Source organism: Nerophis ophidion, linkage group LG18 (genome assembly GCF_033978795.1).
Source record: "Nerophis ophidion isolate RoL-2023_Sa linkage group LG18, RoL_Noph_v1.0, whole genome shotgun sequence".
In the NCBI taxonomy this organism is placed as follows: domain Eukaryota; kingdom Metazoa; phylum Chordata; class Actinopteri; order Syngnathiformes; family Syngnathidae; genus Nerophis; species Nerophis ophidion.
The window spans coordinates 459,059-477,433 of NC_084628.1; the positions used below are offsets into that span (position 1 = coordinate 459,059).

General features: G+C 43.1%; 1 protein-coding gene across 4 annotated transcripts in view; it reads right to left on the reverse strand.

Annotated features, from left to right (window-relative positions):
- The window catches only part of LOC133537453 (arf-GAP with coiled-coil, ANK repeat and PH domain-containing protein 2-like), a 26,150-nt gene extending 8,230 nt beyond the window's left edge, over positions 1–17,920 (reverse strand). Inside the window, exons 1-11 of one of the 4 annotated variants that reach the window (XM_061878469.1) lie at positions 17,296–17,920; positions 17,158–17,215; positions 12,136–12,255; positions 12,013–12,066; positions 10,682–10,740; positions 10,343–10,526; positions 10,221–10,265; positions 9,194–9,289; positions 9,013–9,087; positions 8,801–8,904; positions 686–737 (exon numbers count right to left, since the gene is read on the reverse strand). In XM_061878469.1, the coding sequence (XP_061734453.1) occupies positions 686–737; positions 8,801–8,904; positions 9,013–9,087; positions 9,194–9,289; positions 10,221–10,265; positions 10,343–10,526; positions 10,682–10,740; positions 12,013–12,066; positions 12,136–12,255; positions 17,158–17,215; positions 17,296–17,348 (900 nt within the window). In that variant the 5' untranslated portion in view covers positions 17,349–17,920. The remainder of the gene's footprint in view (positions 1–685; positions 738–8,800; positions 8,905–9,012; positions 9,088–9,193; positions 9,290–10,220; positions 10,266–10,342; positions 10,527–10,681; positions 10,741–12,012; positions 12,067–12,135; positions 12,256–17,157; positions 17,216–17,295) is intronic. The other 3 variants (XM_061878468.1, XM_061878467.1, XM_061878470.1) reach the window with 3 other exon arrangements.
- Between the last annotated feature and the right edge of the window lie 455 nt (positions 17,921–18,375).

Here is an 18,375-nt window from a genome sequence, read left to right on the forward strand (position 1 = left end):
TTTATAGAGTAGTAGCTCAACCTATGAGCTTTAATGGCTCTGGGAGGAACTCTTGACTCAAAGCGCTTGTATCTCAAATCAACAAATGCCAATTAAATTTAATCACTTCTCAGTACCCCAAAAACAGCACAATTTTAATATGTAACATGCTTTTTTTTTTAAACTAACTTTTAGATAAGAAATATTGTATAAAAAATAGAATGGAATGTACGGTCGTTTCAAGAAGTAATAATAATGTACAGAATTTACCCTGGTATCTCCTTATAGTTGATTTTCCATCAAACACTCCATTAGCAGCTTCTCCATATTTTCATGGATAAACACCCCCTGTTCAGATTTTATCACACTCACTTTCTTCCTTACCAAAAATAGAAAAACAAAGTTTATGTCAATCTCTGGCTTTAAGGTAATGCTAGCGAGTAAGACCAAATGTTTTGGTTGGATCTTGCGGGGTACACTTTGAAGTTTGCTACGCCAACTAACTAAGATTTTTGCTTGTAACTTTAAGCACAACAGTTAGCTGAAAGAAAGCTCTTATGTCAGGACACTTTAAAGTTGGGGCACTGTTACTGTAAATTGAGTAATTTGTGTAATTTGTAATTGTGCAAAAATTGTGTAATCGCTCCTACAATAAACCTCTCATCTTTATGATCAGTTTGTGGCACAAAGAGTGCAACAATCTCACCTTGTGGGACTTCCTGTAAAGAAGTTGGTTGTCTCTGATGAAGAACCAGCATCTGTAGATTACATCATCACAAAAAGACATGTAAAGAATGATAAACAATATTATTTTATAGTAGTCATAGAAAAATACATGAGATCAAAATTTCACCTGTGTGAAGTTGGCCTCTCGTATCAACGCACTAAAATAACACTGCCATTCGTTTGTGCTGAAAACTTTTTAGTCTAATAATTTTTTATGTTATTGACATTTTATCATTTATTACCAGCCCCATCATCTTGTCAAAATCTCCCCAAACTTGTCCCAAACGTTTGTGCTGTAATTTTTTGCCGTCTATTTTTTGTTGTCTATTATAGTTTTTAAGTTATTAACTATCAAATTTGTTATGTTATTATTATAGAGTTGATGTTATTAACTATTACAGTTTTTATGTTAACCATTATAGTTTTATGTTATTAACTATTATAGAATGTATGTTATCAACTATTATATTTTTATGTTATTAGCTATTATAGTTATTATGTTATTAGCTATTATAGTTTTTAAATTATTATTAACTATTACAGTTTTTATGTTATTAACTATTCTATTTTTTATGTTATTAACTATTCTACTTTTTATGTTAATTAGTTTTTATGGTAACTATTAGTTTTTAAGTTATTAACTATTATATTTTAGTTATTAACTATTATAGATTGTATGTTATTCTTAGTTTTTATGTTTTCTATTATAGGTTTTGTTATTAACTATTTTAGATGTTATCAATAAATATTACAGCTTTTATGTTAACTATTATAGATTTTATGTGAACTATCATAGATTTTAAGGTATTATTAACTATTTTAGTGTTTATCTTATTAACTCTTATAGTTTTAATGTTATTAACTTATAGTTTTTATGTTAACTATTATAGGTTTTGTGTTAACTAATTTAGTTTTTGTTATTAAATATTATAGTTTTATGTTAACTATTACAGTTTTATATTATTAACTATTATAGTTTTTGTTAACTATTATAGATTGTATGTTATGATGAACTATTATACTTTATTAACTATTATAGTTTTTATGTTATTAACTATTATAGTTTTTGTTATTAACGCTATAGGGTTTATGTTAACTATTATAGTGTTTATGTTATTAACTATTATTATTATTATAACTATTAACTTTATAACTATTGTAGTTTTTATGTTATTACTATTATAGTTTATATGTTATAAACTATTTTTTTTTTTATGTTAGTGCATATGCCTCCCGGGCTCAGGATCTTTCTGTGTGGAGTTTGCATGTCCTCCCCGTGACTGCGTGCGTTCCCTCCGGGTACTCCGGCTTCCTCTCACTTCCAAAGACATGCACCTGGGGATAGGTTGATTGGCAACACTAAATTGGTCCTAGTGTGTGAATGTGAGTGTGAATGTTGTCTGTCTATCTGTGTAGGCCCTGCGATGAGATGGTGACTTGTCCAGAGTGAATGCCGCCTTCCGCCCGAATGCAGCTGGGATAGGCTCCAGCACCCCCCGTAACCCCAAAAGTGACAACCGGTAGAAAAATGGATGGGATGGATGGTTGTTTTTGATAACTAGCCAACACCCTAAATTGTTAAAATTTCCCCCAAACTTCTCATATTTGTTTGTGCTGCCGAAATATTATAGTTATCAGCACCTCCAAGTCCGAGTCCATGTTTCTCGCCCGGAAAAGGGTGGAGTGCCATCTCCGGGTTGGGGAGGGGACCCTGCCCCAAGTGGAGGAGTTCAAGTACCTAGGAGTCTTGTACACGAGTGGGGGAAGAGTGGATCGTGAGATCGACAGGCGGATCGGTGCGGCATCTTCAGTAATGCGAACGTTGTATCGATCCGTTGTGGGGAAGAAGGAGCTGAGCCGGAAGGCAAAGCTCTCAATTTACCAATCGATCTACGTTCCCATCCTCACCTATGGTCATGAGCTTTGGGTCATGACCGAAAGGATAAGATCACGGGTACAAGCGGCCGAAATTAGTTTCCTCCGCCGGGTGGCGGGGCTCTCCCTTAGAGATAGGGTGAGAAGCTCTGCCATCCGGGGGGAACTCAAAGTAAAGCCGCTGCTCCTCCACATCGAGAGGAGCCAGATGAGGTGGTTCGGGCACATGGTCAGGATGCCACCCGAACGCCTCCCTAAGGAGGTGTTTAGGGCACGTCCAGCCGGTAGTAGGCCACGGGGAAGACCCAGGACACGTTGGGAAGACTATGTCTCCCGGCTGGCCTGGGAACGCCTCGGGATCCCCCGGGAAGAGCTGGACGAAGTGGCTGGTGAGAGGGAAGTCTGGGCATCCCTGCTTAGGCTGCTGCCCCCACGACCCGACCTCGGATAAGCGGAAGATGATGGATGGATGGATGGATGGATGGATGATAATGAACATTTTTACACTACAAATGGATCAATACAAATACCAATAGAAATAGCACTATTGATAACTAATAACAATAATTACCTCTTTTATCAACAATACAATTGTTTCAAACACAAAAATACATATATGTAATGATAACTTGAAATACAAAAGAAAGCAGAAAAATGGAGGGGAAGAAAGAGAAGCGAACGATATTAACCTTGTAGATTGTTATACTAACCTTGGGTTAGGTTTGTCATTGTTCCGTGTGTTACCCAGTTTCCTCTAAGGCAGGGGTCGGGAACCTTTTTGGCTGAGAGAGCCATGAAAGCCATATATCTTAAAATGTATTTCTGTGAGAGCCATATAATATTTTTTAACACTGAATACAACTAAATGCATGCATTAACGAAGAAGCAGTAGAAAATGGATGGATGGATTTTTAAGTAAGACCAACATTTTTAGAGCATAATAAGTCTCTTATTCTTCTTAATAACATTGTTATTCTGAAGCTAACATCCATCCATCCATTTGAACCGTCTGTCCCGTACCCGGAGGGAACCCGCACAGTCACAGGGAGAACATGCAGACTCCACACAGAAAGATCTCGAGCCCGGGATTGAACTCAGGACTGTTGTATTGTGAGGCACACGCACTAACCATGTCCTACTGTGCTGTCCATAGTATTGTGTGTTTGAAATGTTATTATTGAAATATTGATGGAGTGCAGGTCTTGCTGTGAATTCAGTTTTTGAGATGCGCTGCAATTATAATTAATAAAATCCTTTCAAGACCGATGTTTAGGAATTTCGTCGACTAAATCTGATTTAATTTAGATTACTAACCCAATACTAAAACACATTTTGGTTAAAAGACTAACTGAAACTAATTTAAAAACCTGTCAAAATTAACATTGGTGAACATTTTTTACATTCAATGTTTTTCCCTTTAAAGACACTGAATTGTAAGGTTTTTTTTGATAATATTTGCTTGAAACAGTGGATGTCTCTGCACTTATTTGCACTTAAAAATGTGTATTTGTAGTAATAAATATGATTATAACATTTTAACATAATGTTTGTGTTCAGTTACAATAATAAATAAAATACTTTTTACGATTAATGCGAATTCTTAAACGGGTGCGGTAGAAAACTAATGGATGGATTAAAAATACATGACAATGTTTTATATTTCGAACGTTATTTTTAACACTATGATTACCAGCGGAATTATTCATTACTTATCGTGTTAAGCAATGTCAGCAAAGATTTATCTGAGAGCCAGATGCAGTCATCAAAAGAGCCACATCTGGCTCTAGAGGCATAGGTTACCTACCCCTGCTCTAAGGGAACAGCATTAATATAATGTATGTTCAAGGAAACGTGATTATACGTATGAGTGCTGTATCGATCCGTTGTGGTGAAGAAGGAGCTGAACCGAAAGGCAAAGCTCTCAATTTACAGGTCGACCTACGTTCCCATCCTCACTTATGGTCATGAGCTTTGGGTCATGACCATAAGGACAAGATCACGGGTACAAGCGGCCGAAATGAGTTTCCTCCACCGGGTGGCGGGGCTCTCCCTTGGAGATAGGGTGAGAAGCTCTGCCATCCGGGAGGAGCTCAAAGTAGAGCCGCTGCTCCTCCACATCGAGAGGAGCCAGATGAGGTGGTTTGGGCATCTGGTCAGGATGCCACCCGAACGCCTTCCTAGGGAGGTGTTTAGGGCACGTCCAACCGGTAGGAGGGCACGGGAAGACCCAGGACACGTTGGGAAAACTATGTCTCCCGGCTGGCCTGGGAACGCCTCGGGATCCCCCGGGAAGAGCTGGACGAAGTGGCTGGGGAGAGGAGGGTCTGGGCTTCTCTGCTTAGGCTGCTGCCCCCGTGACCCGACCTTGGATGAGCGGAAGAAGATGGATGGATGGTTATGCTAATTATCAACTATTATAGTCTTTAGGTTATTATTAACAATTACAGTTATGTTATTATAATTTTTATGTTATGAACATGTTATTATTCATAACCAGCCCCAAATATATCTCCCCAAACTTGTCGCATTGATTTGTGCTGCAATCTTTTTGCCCATTATAGTTGTTATGTTATGGTACTGGTTATCAATGATAAAACGTTAATAACATAAAAACGATAATAGTTAGAGAAAAAAAATTGTAGCACTAATGTAGCAAAAACGTTTAAGACAAATTTAGGGACATTTTGACAAGGTGAGGGAGGGAGTTTGGTTATGAATAACAGAATGTTAAAATAAAAACTGTCCATCCATCCATCCATCATCTTCCGCTCATCCGAGGTCGGGTCGCGGGGGCAGCAGCCTAAGCAGGGAAGCCCAGACTTCCCTATCTCCAGCCACTTCGTCTAGCTCTTCCCGGGGGATCCCGAGGCGTTCCCAGGCCAGCCGGGAGACATAGTCTTTCCAACGTGTCCTGGGTCTTCCCCGTGGCCTCCTACCAGCTGGACGTGCCCTAAACACATCCCTAGGGAGGCGTTCGGGTGGCATCCTGACCAGATGCCCGAACCACCTCATCTGGCTCCTCTCGATGTGGAGGAGCAGCGGCTTTACTTTGAGTTCCTCCCGGATGGCAGAGCTTCTCACCCTATCTCTAAGGGAGAGCCCCGCCACCCGGCGGAGGAAACTCATTTCGGCCGCTTGTACCCGTGATCTTATCCTTTCGGTCATGACCCAAAGCTCATGACCATAGGTGAGGATGGGAACGTAGATCGAACGGTAAATTGAGAGCTTTGCCTTCCGGCTCAGCTCCTTCTTCACCACAACGGATCGATACAACGTCCGCATTACTGAAGACGCCGCACCGATCCGCCTGTCGATCTCATGATCCACTCTTCCCCCACTCGTGAACAAGACTCCTAGGTACTTGAACTCCTCCACTTAGGGCAGGGTCTCCTCCCCAACCCGGAGATGGCACTCCACCCTTTTCCGGGCGAGAACCATGGACTCGGACTTGGAGGTGCTGATTCTCATTCCGGTCGCTTCACACTCGGCTGCGAACCGATCCAGTGAGAGCTGAAGATCCCGGCCAGATGAAGCCATCAGGACTACATCATCTGCAAAAAGCAGAGACCTAATCCCGTGGCCACCAAACCGGAACCCCTCAACGCCTTGACTGCGCCTAGAAATTCTGTCCATAAAAGTTATGAACAGAATCGGTGACAAAGGACAGCCTTGGCGGAGTCCAACCTTCACTGGAAACGTGTCCGACTTACTGCCAGCAATGCGGACCAAGCTCTGACACTGATCATACAGGGAGCGGACCGCCACAATAAGACAGTCCGATACCCCATACTCTCTGAGCACTCCCCACAGGACTTCCCGAGGGACACGGTCGAATGCCTTCTCCAAGTCCACAAAGCACATGTAGACTGGTTGGGCAAACTCCCATGCACCCTCAAGAACCCTGCCGAGAGTATAGAGCTGGTCCACAGTTCCACGACCAGGACGAAAACCACACTGTTCCTCCTGAATCCGAGGTTCGACTATCCGGCGAAGCCTCCTCTCCAGTACACCTGAATAAACCTTACCGGGAAGGCTGAGGAGTGTGATCCCACGATAGTTGGAACACACCCTCCGGTCCCCCTTCTTAAAGAGAGGGACCACCACCCCGGTCTGCCAATCCAGAGGTACCGCCCCCGATGTCCACGCGATGCTGCAGAGTCTTGTCAACCAAGACAGCCCCACAGCATCCAGAGCCTTAAGGAACTCCGGGCGGATCTCATCCACCCCCGGGGCCTTGCCGCCGAGGAGCTTTTTAACTACCTCAGCGACCTCAGCCCCAGAAATAGGAGAGTCCACTACAGATTCCCCAGGCACCGCTTCCTCAAAGAAAGACGTGTTGGTGGGATTGAGGAGGTCTTCGAAGTATTCCCTCCACCGATCCACAACATCCGCAGTCGAAGTCAGCAGAACACCATCCGCACCATACACGGTGTTGATAGTGCACTGCTTCCCCTTCCTGAGGCGCCGTATGGTGGTCCAGAATCGCTTCGAAGCCGTCCGGAAGTCGTTTTCCATGGCTTCCCCGAACTCTTCCCATGTCCGAGTTTTTGCCTCCGCGACCGCTAAAGCTGCACACCGCTTGGCCCGTCGGTACCCGTCCACTGCCTCCGGAGTCCTATGAGCCAAAAGAACCCGATAGGACTCCTTCTTCAGCTTGACGGCATCCCTCACTGCTGGTGTCCACCAACGGGTTCTGGGATTACCGCCACGACAGGCACCAACAACCTTGCGGCCACAGCTCCAATCAGCCGCCTCGACAATAGAGGTTCGGAACATGGTCCACTCGGACTCAATGTCCCGCACCTCCCTCGTGACATGTTCAAAGTTCTCCCGGAGGTGTGAATTGAAACTCTCTCTGACAGGAGACTCTGCCAGACGTTCCCAGCAGACCCTCACAATGCGCTTGGGCCTGCCAGGTCTGTCCGGCATCCTCCCCCACCATCGCAGCCAACTCACCACCAAGTGGTGATCGGTAGAAAGCTCCGCCCCTCTCTTCACCCGAGTGTCCAAAACATAAGGCCGCAAATCCGATGACACAACTACAAAGTCGATCATGGAACTGCGGCCTAGGGTGTCCTGGTGCCAAGTGCACATATGGACACCCTTATGTTTGAACATGGTGTTTGTTATCGACAAACTGTGACGAGCACAAAAGTCCAATAACAAAACACCACTCGGGTTTAGATCCGGGCGACCATTCTTCCCAATCACGCCTCTCCAGGTTTCACTGTCGTTGCCAACATGAGCGTTGAAGTCTCCCAGTAGGACAAGGGAATCACCCGGAGGAGCACTTTCCAGTACTCCCTCGAGTGTACCCAAAAAGGGTGGGTATTCTGAACTGCTGTTTGGTGCGTAAGCACAAACAACAGTCAGGACCCGTCCCCCCACCCGAAGGCGAAGGGAAGCTACCCTCTCGTCCACTGGGTTGAACTCAAACGTACAGGCTTTGAGCCGGGGGGCAACCAGAATTGCCACCCCAGCCCGTCGCCTCTCACTGCCGGCAACGCCAGAGTGGAAGAGGGTCCAGTCCCTCTCGAGAGAACTGGTTCCAGAGCCCTTGCTGTGCGTCGAGGTGAGTCCGACTATATCTAGCCGGAACTTCTCTACCTCGCGCACTAACTCAGGCTCCTTCCCCCCCAGTGAGGTGACGTTCCACGTCCCAAGAGCTAGCTTCTGTAGCCGAGGATCGGACCGCCAAGTGCCCTGCCTTCGGCTGCCGCCCAGCTCACAATGCACCCGACCTCTATGGCCCCTCCTATGAGTGGTGAGCCCATTGGAGGGATGACCCACGTTGCCTCTTCGGGCTGTGCCCGGCCGGGCCCCATGGGAACAGGCCCGACCACCAGGCGCTCGCCATCGTGCCCCAACTCCGGGCCTGGCTCCAGAGCGGGGCCCCGGTGACCCACGTCCGGGCGAGGGAAATCTGGGTTCATTTCGTTGTAATTCCATAGAAGTCTTTGAGCTGCTCTTTGTCTGATCACTCACCTAGGACCTGTTTGTCTTGGGAGACCCTACCAGGGGGCATGAAAACCCCCAGACAACATAGCTCCTAGGATCATTGGGACACGCAAACTCCTCTACCACGGTAAGGTAGCAGCTCAGATATATAGATATAGATTGATTAAAAAAAATTGCAGCAAAACTGAACGGCAGTGTTTACCATTTGCAATGATAAGAGGGGACAACTTCACACAGGTCATAATTTCTTAACATTTTTAACCTCTTCCAGGTTTTGGCCTTCCGTCGAGAGCGCTTGAAAAGGTAACCTTGGATGATGACATCGCTGCCAGGACATGGGCTGACTAGCGTCTCTCCTGAAGCATCCTAGAGTACAGTTTTACCCTATTCTTACTTGTTTGTTCATTTGAATGAAGACAATGACTCCTGTCAGCCATTCGTGAATGAAGTCATAAAGCCATGCAGCCGACTTACTCTCTGTTGGACCAGCAGGTGACAGTTCTCCAGATCTTTTCTTCTGCTCGCACAGTCTGCCGAGCGTTGAGACAGCTGAGGAGCAGAAACAAGACAAAGACAAGTGGATGGATGTCCAAATACTAAAACGTGACAAAGTATGGAGACAAGCGCTTGAGGCAAAGTGTCAGGAGGTCCGCACCTGCGCCGCCATGATCCTCATAGTGGGCTCCAGGTCTCTGAGAAGGTCGAAGCCTTGATGGAAGAACGTGAACTGAGCGTTGACGAAGGAGAATACCTGACAAACACATCACACTGGTAAAGTACTCTTAATAATCCACAAAGTAACCAAATAACCAATGCTTTAGTAGCAGCAACATTAATGCAGCCACAACTACAACTCTTGCTGGCCTACTGCCCTCCGTAATGGGACCACTCCCAATTCATGTGGGCTCTATCGATTCCTCTCTATATATGTTGTGTAGTTGCTTGCTCCTAGTTGCTTACCATGTTTACCTTTTGAAAACAACTAAAATTGTGTGCTCATTGGGGGACATTTAGATTTTAACTGCTTGTCCAGCTTAACACAGGTAAACACGCTGCAGGACTGCATGCATCACACATTTCACATGCAAGCCAATGTAATGTGATTTTTTGCTGATATCAGCCCGATATCCAATAATAATATCGGACTGGGACACCCCTAAGTAAAGCATTTTTATTAATGCGATCAAAGTAATTGATGGCGGTGGCTTGGGGTTTAACACCCAAACATTTACAGTACAGGCCAAAAGTTTGGACACACCTTCTCATTCAATGCATTTTCTTTATTTTCATGACTATTTACACTGCATATGATCACTGAAGGCATCACAACCATGATTGAACACATGTGGAGTTATGTACTTAACAAAAAAAGTTAAAATAACTGAAGTCATTTTTTATATTCTACTTTCTTCAAAATAGCCACCATTTGCTCGGATTACTTTTTTGCACACTCTTGGTATTCTCTCGATGAGCTTCAAGAGGTAGTCACCTGAAATGGTTTTCAGTTCACAGGTGGTATAGTTTTGATGCCTTCAGTGACAACTACAATGTAAATAGTCATGAAAGTAAAGAAAATGCATTGAAATGAGGTGTGTCCAAACTTTTGGCCTGTGCTGTAGGTCAAATAAGAGAAAAACTGGTTTCAAGGGCAGGTTTATGCTAATGTTTGCGTCTTGACTCACCGAATTCAGGACTTCAATCCTCTGCTGAGTTTTGAAGTTGTTGAGCTGCAGAAGAACGATTACAACAATCTCGTCAACGTGGGACGGCCACGATGATCCGACACAAGATGGCGTCCTTGTACCTGTAGACAGTAGTCCAGGGCAAAATGCTGGTAGCATTTGCGGGTGGCGAGCAGCAGGTGGCTTGCCCGCTCTGCGTCGGCGGCCTTGTGGCGAGACACCTGAGCGTTTTTCAGCACCGCAGTCTCCAGGTCCTCCCCGATGCGCACAAACTCTCTCTTCGTGTCGGCCAGCTGCGGCAGGAACCTCAAAAACACCCGGAAACATTTTTAGTGAACAAAAAAATAGTGCTTGTCAGATTGTACTCTACTGTGGTTGTTGTGTCACATGAGGGGGAAGGCTGGAAAGAGGAGTGTGAGAGTTTATGTGTGTGTGTGTGTGTGCATTCATTATAGACATACTGCTTGCACAGGTTGGTGAGCTGCTGGGTGATGGCTCTCTGGGTCTGGTCCAACAACATCTGGCAACAAATATAGATAGCACTCTTTCAAGCGTGACAGAGTGTGTGCGTTCTTGTATTTCTACCCTTCTTGAGACATCATTATGGAAAAGTACCTTCCATATGAGGACCGGTGAACAAGTTAAGACATAAATCATGGTACTAATAAGGAAAACCATTGCATCTAATAAAGAATGTCTCATTTGCACCCCTGGTGGTGAAATCTATCAAAATGAGGGTGGTCCCAAAAAGGAAGGATTTTTCAAATTGACAGTGTGTCGGTTTTAAAAGTGCTACCCCTCTGGTCAACATATGTAATAAGTATGTGTAAGAAATTGAAATGTGCCCCCTTTGGCCAAAATATATTTAAAAAAATAAATAAAAATGTATATAGACATACTGTAATAACTTGAAGTAAATAATGAAGATTAAAAAACATTTACAAACAAAAAATGTAATAAATAAAAATTAAGTAAAATGATAAATGATAAATGGGTTGTACTTGTACAGCGCTTTTCTACCTTCAAGGTACTCAAAGTGCTTCGACACTACTTCCACATTTACCCATTCACACACACATTCACAAACTGATGGAGGGAGCTGCCATGCAAGGCGCTAACCAGCATCCATCAGGAGCAAGGGTGAAATATCTCTCTCAGGACACAACGGACGTGACGCGGTTGGTACTGGGTGGGGATTGAACCAGGGACCCTCGGATTGCGCACGGCCACTCAAAGCAGTGTTATTGTCACAATGTGTCGTCTTTTTTCATATAAAATTGGGAACAATTTCTCTAACACTTTCTGTTCCTGTATTATTGCAATGTTTTCTGGTAAAATTATTATCTTATGTAAAATTATTATTTTTAATGCAAAACGGTGACATTTGTCATAAAAAATTCTGACTTTTATCACGATATTGCCAATTTTTTTGTAGTTCTTGTAAAATAGTGACATTTTTGGAGTAAAATTATGACTTTTGTCATTACTTGGCCAAGTAAAATTCCGATTATAATTATAACATTGACAAAATGTTTATGTTTTCTTGTAAAATTGTGACTTTTGTTGAGTAAAATTCAGACTTTTTAAGCTTGTTTTGTAAATTTGCGACTGTTATTGAGTAAAATTCCAAATTCTATCATAATATTGCATAAACCTTCAGTTTAAAATTTGGAGTTGCGTTGAGGAAAATTACGACTTACTATATAATACTCGAGGTAGGCATTTTTAGGAGGTCTGAAGAAGGTAACTAATACATGAATGTGTCTGTGTATGTGTGTGTGTTTGTACTGACCGAGTGGAAGGTGAGCGCCTCCTGTAGACCTTGCTTGAACTGGCTAAGACAGTTCTGTGGGGGGTAACCAGGACATGAAATGAAGCCTCTGCAAGGCTGCGGAGCTAACTTACGTGTTCTCACCGTGACGCCGCCGTCATCCTTGTGGTGCACAAAGAGCTCGGCCAAGCTGCCCAGGAAAAGCTGATTGGCTGCGCCGTACGCTTGTCCCGACTCCACCATCTTGCCGCATAGTCTCATCACCTGATTGGTCAGATCACATGACACACAGCAGTTACATTGAACCTCCTGATGCCAACAGGTTACATAGTGGTGCAAGTAGGAGCAAAAACTTCATAATTGCTCATTCTAATGCTAATGTAGCAATAATATTACCTTAAAGCAGTGGTTCTTAACCTGGGTTCGATCGAACCCTAGGGGTTAAGTGAGTCGGCCTCAGGGGTTCGGCGGACGTCAAAACACACCCGAGTCATCGTGTAAATACAAACTTCTCCCTATCGGCATATTACGGATACGGCAACAGCTGACTGATTTGCAGGTGAGTAATTTGTTGTGAGTTTATGCACTGTGTTGGTTTTCTTGTTTGAACAAGGTGATGTTCATGCACGGTTCATTTTGTGCACCAGTAAAAAAAAACATGGTAACACTTTAGTTTGGGAAACATATTCACCATTAATTAGTTGCTTATTAACATGCAAATTTGTGACATATTGGCTCTTAACTAGTCATTATTAAGTACTTATTGATGCCTTATTTGGCATGACCTAATTATAACCCTAACCCTCTAACCCTAACCAAATAACTAAGTCTTTATTACTTAGAATATGTTCCCCTGGTGTACAAATAACTCTAAATTAAGTCTGTATTACTTAGAATATGTTCCCCATACTAAAGTTTTGCAAAAAACATAACTTTGTCTTGAATTTGAAAAAAAAAAAAACATTTTATTTTTCACTAAAGAAGGGTTCGGTCTATGCACATATGAAACTGGTGGGGTTCGGTACCTCTAACAGGGTAAAAAACCACTGCCTTAGAGTCATATAACTTCATATGTGACACTTGTTAACCGCTAGCATGCTAATGTTAGCATGCTAGTATACTACCGGTAATATGAGCCTGCTACCATTTGAGCTAATAGTATGTTTTTTCTCTAATTAGACCGCCATACACCTTACAGTCATATAACTTGGTATGTGACACATGCTAACTGATAGCATTCGAACGTTAGCTTGCCAGCATGCTAAAAATAGCATGCTAACTTTTTGCAGCCATTTACCCCACAGTCATGTAACTTGGTACGTGACACCTGTAAACTGTTAGCATGCAAATGTAAACATGCTAACATTAAAATGATAACTTTCTTTGCTAAATGTACTCATTTTTCTCCTTTCCCCCAGGCATAGACCTTAGAGTCATATAAGTTGGTATGTGACACAAGCTAACTATTATCATGCTCACGTTAGCTTGCTAACTTTTTTTCAGCTAGTTTTTCAACCATTTCACCCAGTCATTAAACTTGGTATGTGACACTCGTTACCTGTTAGCATGCAAACGATAGCATGCTAGCAAGCCAACTTAAGCACGCTAACTTTTTCTTCTAATTTTACACTTTTTTTTCTATTTCCGCAGCCATTAACATTGAGTCGTATAACTTGGTATATGAAACATGCTGACTGTTATCATGCTATTGTTAGCACACATGCTACGTGTTATCATTTTTGTGTAAACATGCTTTTGTTTTAGGCTAGCTCTGTGGCTCTCTTATGTTGCATCAAAAACTCCCGGATTCAGAAACTCAGCACCATGAATGATTAACATGGACCCCGACTTAAACAAGTTGAAAAACTTATTCGGGTGTTACCATTTAGTGGTCAATTGTACGGAATATGTACTGAACTGTGCGATCTAATAATAAAAGTATCAATCAATCAAAACCATCTAAAAAGTACAGCAGCCCCCGGCCAGAGTTACAGGGCACAGATAGTAGGCCCATCAAAACTTCCGCAGGAATTTTCTAGTTGCTCATGCTGGCAGCACGGTGCGACAGGGGTTAGTGCATGTGCCTCACAATACAAAAGGTCCTGAGTAGTCCTGTGTTCAATCCCGTACTCGGGATCAGCACGGTGGAAAAGGTGTTAGTGCATGTGCCTCACAATACTAAGGTCCTGAGTAGTCCCGAGTTCAATCCCGGTCTCGGGATCAGCACGGTGGAGAAGGAGTTAGTGCATGTGCCTCACAATACAAAGGTCCTGAGTAGTCCTGAGTTCAATCCCAGGCTCGGGATCAGCACAGTGGGCAAGGAGTTAGTGCATGTGCCTCACAATACAAAGGGCTCGGGATCTTTCTGTGTGGAATTTTCACGTTCTCCCCATGATTGCGTGGGTTCCGGCCTCCTCCCACCTCCAAAATCATGCACAAGGGGTTAGGTTGATTGGAAACACTAAATTGGCCTGAGTGGGGCAATATAGCTTAGTTGGTAAAGTGGCCGTGCCAGCAACTTGAGGGTTCAAAGTTCGATCCCCGCTTCCGCCATCCTAGTCACTGCCGTTGTGTCCTTAGGCTAGACACTTTATCCACCTGCTCCCAGTGCCACCCATACTGGTTTCAATGTAACTTAGATAATGAGTTTCACTATGTAAAGCGCTTTGAGTCACTAGAGAAAAAGCGCTTTATAAATATAATTCACTTCACTAGTGTGTGTGAATGTTGTCTGTCTATCTGTGTTGGTTGGACCAGTGATGAGGTGGCGACTTGTCCAGGGTGTACCCCACTTTCCGCCAGAATGCAGCTGAAATAGGCTCCTGCACCCCCCGCTACCCCAAAAGGGACAAGCGGTAGAAAATGGATGGATGGATCATTCTTTGATTGATTGATACTTTTATTAGTAGATTGCACAGTTCAGTACATATTCCGTACAATTGACCACTAAATGGTAACACCCGAATAAGTTTTTCAACTTGTTTAAGTCGGGGTCCACGTTAATCAATTCATGGTACAAATATATACTATCAGCATAATACAGTCATCACACAAGTTAATCATCAGAGTATATACATTGAATTATTTACATTATTTATTTATAAATGTATGGGATGAGGAGCTTTGGTTGATATCAGTATTTCAGTCATCAACAGTTTCATCAACAGAGAAATGGACATTGAAACAGTGTAGGTCTTACTTGGTAGGATATGTACAGCCAGCAGAGAACATAGTGAGTTCAGATAACATGAGAACAAGTAAATACATTAGAAGTACATTTGATTATTTACCTTAGGTTATTTACAATTCGGGGAGATGGGATGTGAATGGAGCAGGGTATTAGTGAAGGGTTTAAGTTGCCTGGAGGTGTTGTTTCAGAGCGGTTTTGAAGGAATATAGAGATGCACTTACTTTTACCCTTGTTGGGAGTGCATTCCACATTGATGTGGCATAGAAAGAGAATGACTTAAGACCTTTGTTAAATCGGAATCTGGGTTTAACGTGGTTTGTGGAGCTCCCCCTGGTGTTGTGGTTATGGCAGTCACTTTACGTTAAGGAAGTAGTTTGACGTGTACTTCGGTATCAGGGAGGTGTAGCGGATTTTATAGACTAAGCTCAGTGCAAGTTGTTTTACTCTGTCCTCCACCCTGAGCCAGCCCACGTTGGAGAAGTGGGTTGGAGTGAGGTGTGATCTGGGGTGGAGGTCTAAAAGTGTCTAGCTTGTGCTGGGATGTTTGGAGTCTAGATTTGAGGGTTTTAAAGATGCTGGGGTATCAGGAAATGCAAGCGTAATCGAAAAAGGGTTGAATGAGAGTTCCCACTAGAATCTTCATGGTACTTTTGTTGACCAGAGAGGAGATTCTGTAGAGGAATCTTGTTCTTTGGTTGACCTTTTTGATTACCTTGGTTGCCATTTTATTACAGGAAAGAATAGCCTCTAGAATGGAACCTAGGTAGGTGATCTCATCTTTCCTGGTGATAACAATGTCACCCACTTTTATAATGAAGTCACTTACTTTCTTAAAGGCCTACTGAAACCCACTACTACCCACAACGCGGTCTGATAGTTTATATTTCAATAATGAAATATTAATATTGCAACACATGCCAATACGGCCTTTTTAGATTACTAAAGTACAATTTTTAATTTCCTGGGAGTTTCGTCTTGGAAACGTCGTGTAATGATGACGCGTACGCAAGATGTCACAGGCTTTTAGGAAGTATGAGCGCTGCAAACACACACAGCAAAAAATCGTCTGCTTTAACGGCATAATTACACAGTACTCTGGACATCTGTGTTGCTGAATATTTGCAATTTGTTCAATTAATCTTGGCAAAGTCACAGTAGAAAGATGGCGTTGGGAAGCTTTAGCCTTTGGCCACACAAACACACGGTGATTCCTTGTTTAAAACTTCACTACGGATCAGAGCGCGGTCAAGCGAAAATGGATCCTACAGAATGTCAACGAGCAGGTTTCGGTGAGAAAATTGTGGTTAAAAAGTCGCCTCTTACCGGATATCAGCTGAGCTTGTGCCGTCCGTACAGCTGCCGTCGACTCCACTGAGACACTGTGCGTCAACACACCCGTGGACAAACACCTCCGACTATCTGGTACTATTTAACTCACTAAAACACTAGCAACACAATATAAAGATAAGGGATTTCCCAGAATTATTCTAGTAAATGTCTCTAAAAACATCGGAATCCGTCCCAATGCAATTGCATTCTTTTTTTTTTTTCTAGTCCGTCGCTATCAATATCCTCAAACACAAATCTTTCATCCTCGCTCAAATGAATGGGAAAATTGTCGTTTTCTCGGTCCGAATAGATGTTTTAGTTGGAGGCTCCCGATAAAAACAATGTGAAGATGTGAGGAGCCCCCACACTTCATCGTCTGCGACTTCCGGTAGAGGCAGGGCTTTTCTCTTAGCACCGAAAGTTGCAAACTTTATTGTGGATGTTCTCTACTAAATCCTTTCAGCAAAAATATGGCAATATCGCGAAATGATCAAGTATGACACATAGAATGGACCTACTATCCCCGTTTAAATAAGAAAATCTCATTTCAGTAGGCCTTTAAGGTTGATATGGGACCCTAATGCTAATGTAGCAACACTAACAGTATAACCGCGTTAGCAGCAGTAATGAAAGACATCGATTCAGACCTTTTCCAGCTGTGTCTCCAGGAGAGCAACATCAGCCTCAAACAGTTCCAGGTTCAGTCTGAACAAAAAGTCAACACAAGTGAGACGTCAGCGCATGCGCTCTCAGGAGGCAACCGTCGCGTGTCGAAGGCGCCTCACCTGAACTCAGGTGCGTCGTTGACACACTTCTCAAAGTCGAGCAGCGCCTCCATCCTGCTGCGGGGTCGCTCCTTCGAGACCTTACCGAGTGATTTGTGGCTCGTAAACAAAGCGGAGAGCGGCGTCGTGGTAGCCCGCTAGCAAACGCGCATCATTCAAAAGTGTGAGCTACGCTAACGGCGGACAAGAATCGTAACGCCGAAAGGATGGCTTCGTGCTCGGGCTGCGTGTCAAGTGGCGTACACGCAGGTCGCCTGCATGGCATGTTCACGTCGACGTTTAAGTGAGTGCTGAACTTTCACACAGCTGTCTTCTTCTTCTTCTTCTTCTTCTTCTTTTGTTTTTATGGCGGTTGGCAAGCAACCTTCTGGTGTGCATTACCGCCACCTACTGTAATGGAGTGTGGACCGAGGTGGATCCCTACTCTATATTCTTTTACTTAACCCAGTGTTTTTTAAATATGTGTATATTGCTTTATATCCTATGTGTTCTGAATGCAATCCTAATATATCTCCCACTTCTAACCTAATATTTTCTTTTGCTAACTTATTTTCCAGTATTTCTCTTTCTCTATTATATTTCCTACATTGTATTAAGACATGGTCAACATTTTCTATCTGGTGGCAAAAATCACACAGCCCTGTAGTATGATTGCCTATCAATTTTAGTGAACTATTTAGATATGTATGGCCTAATCTCATTCTAGTAATAATGTCTTCTTCTTTCCTATTTCTACCCCCTCCTCTCATTACACCTACTTTCCTCTGGACTTTGTAAAACTCTCTACCTTTTGTTTCCTTATTCCAATTATCCTGCCACTTTGTATTGTGTCTATCTTAATTATGCTCTTCACTTCTTCTTTACTGTGCTTAATCTCCATGTTTACTTCTGTTTTAGTGGTTGCTTGTTTTGCGTATCTATCAGCTAACTCATTTCCCTCAACTCCTACATGAGCAAGAACCCAGAGAAATGTTACCACACCTCCCGCTTTATTTATTCTGTAGATTGCCTGAACTATTTCATAAACTATATCTAGTCTTGTGTCTGATGTTATGTTTTTTATGCTCGTCAATGCACTGC